Genomic DNA, 624 nt, shown 5'->3' on the forward strand with positions numbered 1-624 from the left:
CGAGAGCGAGTTACATTCCGCTGACAGCGGTAAGTACTCCGATAGGCATGCTCTGGGAGTGGCTGGTGATGCCCAAAGGGCTGTCAAATACACCAGCAACATTTAATCGTCTTGAGACGCAGTTCTCCAGGCCCCACAGGGGGTATGCACAGACATACTTGGACGACATTTTCGTTCACAGTCGTGCGGAGCACGGGATTTCGGATTAGTAGAACCACTTCGTCATTCTAAGAGCGGTGCTTGAGTGCATGCGCACGATCAAAGTGTACGCCAATGCAGACAAGTGCAACTTTGGCGCAGAAGAGATTCACTTTTTAGAGTGCTTCATTGGGAAGCGTAGCCTTCGAGCGGATCCCGCTAAGGTCAAGGCCATTGTAGACTGGCCGGTTCCAAAGAACCAGAAGGACTTGCCTGAGTGGTTTGGTCTCGACAACTACTTGCACAAGTACAGCGTAAATTACGCAGAATTTGCCCGGCCATTATCCAATCTCCTTAAAAGGATGCGGAATGATGTTGGAACATCGAACATCAGGAGGCTTTTGACGGGGTCAATGACAGCCTCCTGTATGCATCAATACTGGCACTGCCAGACCCTGATCGTCCTTTCAGCGTCGTCTGTGACGC

General features: G+C 51.0%; 1 protein-coding gene across 1 annotated transcript in view; it reads left to right on the forward strand.

The window, feature by feature from the left end:
* Positions 1-106, forward strand: part of PHALS_14106 (uncharacterized protein) — a gene marked incomplete at both ends in the record, with an annotated part of 1,416 nt that extends 1,310 nt beyond the window's left edge. The window contains one exon of the mRNA XM_024729849.1: positions 1-106. This exon is cut by the window's left edge and continues 1,310 nt beyond it. Coding sequence (XP_024580185.1) covers positions 1-106 — 106 coding nt within the window.
* Positions 107-624: the final 518 nt, after the last annotated feature.

Source organism: Plasmopara halstedii, assembly GCF_900000015.1.
Source record: "Plasmopara halstedii genome assembly, contig: Scaffold_816, whole genome shotgun sequence".
Taxonomy (NCBI): Eukaryota; Oomycota; class Peronosporomycetes; order Peronosporales; family Peronosporaceae; genus Plasmopara; species Plasmopara halstedii.